The sequence below is a fragment of the Pocillopora damicornis genome, chromosome 3, assembly GCF_964200805.1.
Source record: "Pocillopora damicornis chromosome 3, jaPocDami1.2, whole genome shotgun sequence".
NCBI lineage: Eukaryota > Metazoa > Cnidaria > Anthozoa > Scleractinia > Pocilloporidae > Pocillopora > Pocillopora damicornis.
Window position 1 is genome coordinate 18,238,701 of NC_142672.1, and position 2,500 is coordinate 18,241,200.

Here is a 2,500-nt window from a genome sequence, read left to right on the forward strand (position 1 = left end):
GCAGCATTCTTTTTGTAGAGATGTTGAGCCTTCACTACACCAACACATCTCTCAGCTGTCGTACTTGTACCCAGGAACATTACTGATGTTGTTTGAATTACTGAGGCGTACTTATTAACGTAATCTGTACGAGTTGTTGTCTCAGGCTTTCCGTCAGTGCAGTGGCCTTATGCAACTTGTGTGTATACGTAGTGTCCAATCTAAATCCTGATTGATCGTCCCTATTAAGTACCATCTTGTTTCCAACTTCTTCCTCATCAGCTGCACCAGCATCTCTTTGCATGGCCAGAAATGCCTGTCTTGACTGCTCTACTTTTTGTTCCTCTTCATCTGTTAAATCAGTGTTTGGCAGGTTGCGAGCAAAATCAACTAGAGCTTGATGAAGAACCTCTGGCATGTAGTTCACTAATAACAATTGCAGTTCCCCAACAAACGTAAACCAGTTTAAATTGTTCTCACGAAGAATGGAAACTAGTGTTTCAACTGATGGAATTGGACTAACAAGTGATTGGCGTTTTAAGAGTGTGTCAGGATCTGGTAGGCCAGGCACTTGCTCACATACAGCAGCTCTGCTTCTTGGCAGCGAGTCTGTTTTTCTCTGAACCTTACTTGCTTCCATAAGGCCATCGTCCTCATTTTCATCTCCAGAGGATTCTTGCATAATGCATTCGCCTTCACTTTCTTCATCGGAACATTCCAAGTCTTCAACATTAATTCCAAGTGCTTGAAGAGTTGCCTTTTCTTCCACGTTTACAAGTGTATTTATAGCTTTTCTTAGTTCTTCTGCTTGAGCATCTTCTACTTCTTCATTAAGCTTGCCTAGACAGTGGATTCCATATTCCTTTCTGGCTTTTTTGTTACTAAGACCTTGTGCTTTGCATGCGGCAAACCTAATAAGTTTTCTGTCTCTCTCAGAAGAAGCAAGGGAACAAATTGCTTGGAGTTGATCTCTGGTCACGCCTTTCTTGATTTGATCAGTTGGGATAACCTTAGGAAACCACGAAACAAATAACGAAAAGTCCACATATGGTTTGTTCTCAGTCACGAAAAGTCGTTGTGAGCCAGGCCCTTGAAGGGTAAGAGTAAAAACTGCCACAGGCAATTGCATTAATCTGCGGACGGCCTTGTTACTAATGTACTTCGTTTCAGGGAAGTGTTTACAATAAACAGTTTTAATGTCTATTACACCATAGTGTAAAATGTCATTAGCACAATTCAAACGTTTTCGACACTCTTGACAATTCCTATGGTTTGCCCCACAGAAAAACAAGCAGAGAGATGTGAACTCAAGAAGTGAAACATCATTTATCAACGACCTGTACAGACCCTTGCCAACTTTGTAGGAATCTTTGTTACTCAAGTTACGTTTTACAGATGCAGCGTATCTTCTGTATGCATCAAAGTCTACAGAAGGCACTGCAAAGTCTATAAAAAAGGATCATCTTCAGAAGACTTCTCCGACACAGCACTTTCTTTGGTGGATTTGTCAACAGTACATTCCCCTTTGTCACTTGACCAATTGCCCTCAATATTAAGACTTGTTTCTGTGTTGTGTGGATCTTCTATGGCAACTTTTTGTTTCTTTGTGTCCACACCTTCATTATTACCGTCGGTAGCCCCAACAATGGCTACAGGGCCACATGCTTTTCTTTTGAGCATGACATCAATTGTTGCACCTTGACCTATTGAAGATGAACTACATTTGGCTCCAGTTTTCTTTGCCTTGTGCTCTCTGTATCTCACTGATTTGGCATCTTTACACTGTAAATCAGTAAGCTCTTTTTGAAGTTTCCTCTTTTTTTGTCGCAATTCAGCCATGTGCTCGGTTAAGATTATTGCCTGAGAATACTGTTGAACGTTAGTTTGTCTTGATCGCTGCTTCTCGTAGAGGCTCATTTGTAAATCAACCTCTTTAAGGTCTTCCATTACCTCGTTCATGCGTTTTGTCCTAACTTCTTGAGTAATGTTCTTTGCTTTGGTAGTGTTCAATTCAACATCGGTTGTCATTAGTGCCTTTGGTCTTGATTTTTTTCTTTTTGTATGCATAACCATCGGCATCCACTTTTGCAATAGCAAGCTTTTGAAGATTTTTTTTTATCATGAACAAGACTTGGATTTTGTTTTATCATCTCAAAGCAAGCATCATTGATGGCCTTGTGGTAATCTTTTAGTTTATCACCAGGATCCAAAGAGTAAATAGCTGACTGCATTCTTAGTTGATTTAAATCAATTTCGGCGTTAATTATCTCTTTGGTTTGTTGCTCAGGGAACTACAATCAGGAAAAAACAGAAACATCTGTGAAAATTTTACCCATAATTGGTCTGATTATAAAGAGATAATTTGCAAAGCGCATGACAATGTGAATCACTAAATGATTCAATGATGGTGACTAGTTTCAGTCTACAATTTTTTTAGTTAAGAAGCTTTACTTATAAAGACGACCCTGTTTATACTCACTTTTACCCGAGAGCCAACTGCGAGTCCTCCATCAATAAATAC

General features: G+C 39.5%; 2 protein-coding genes across 2 annotated transcripts in view; both read right to left on the reverse strand.

Moving 5' to 3' along the window:
- The window catches only part of LOC149048621 (uncharacterized), a 2,966-nt gene extending 1,858 nt beyond the window's left edge, over positions 1-1,108 (reverse strand). Inside the window, exon 1 of the mRNA XM_089199390.1 lies at positions 1-1,108. This exon is cut by the window's left edge and continues 1,235 nt beyond it. Coding sequence (XP_089055516.1) covers positions 98-1,108 — 1,011 coding nt within the window. The 3' untranslated portion in view covers positions 1-97.
- Positions 1,109-1,425: 317 nt separating this feature from the next.
- The window catches only part of LOC149048622 (uncharacterized), a 3,009-nt gene continuing 1,934 nt past the window's right edge, over positions 1,426-2,500 (reverse strand). Inside the window, exons 3-4 of the mRNA XM_089199508.1 lie at positions 2,459-2,500; positions 1,426-2,061 (exon numbers count right to left, since the gene is read on the reverse strand). The exon at positions 2,459-2,500 is cut by the window's right edge and continues 47 nt beyond it. Coding sequence (XP_089055634.1) covers positions 1,426-2,061; positions 2,459-2,500 — 678 coding nt within the window. The remainder of the gene's footprint in view (positions 2,062-2,458) is intronic.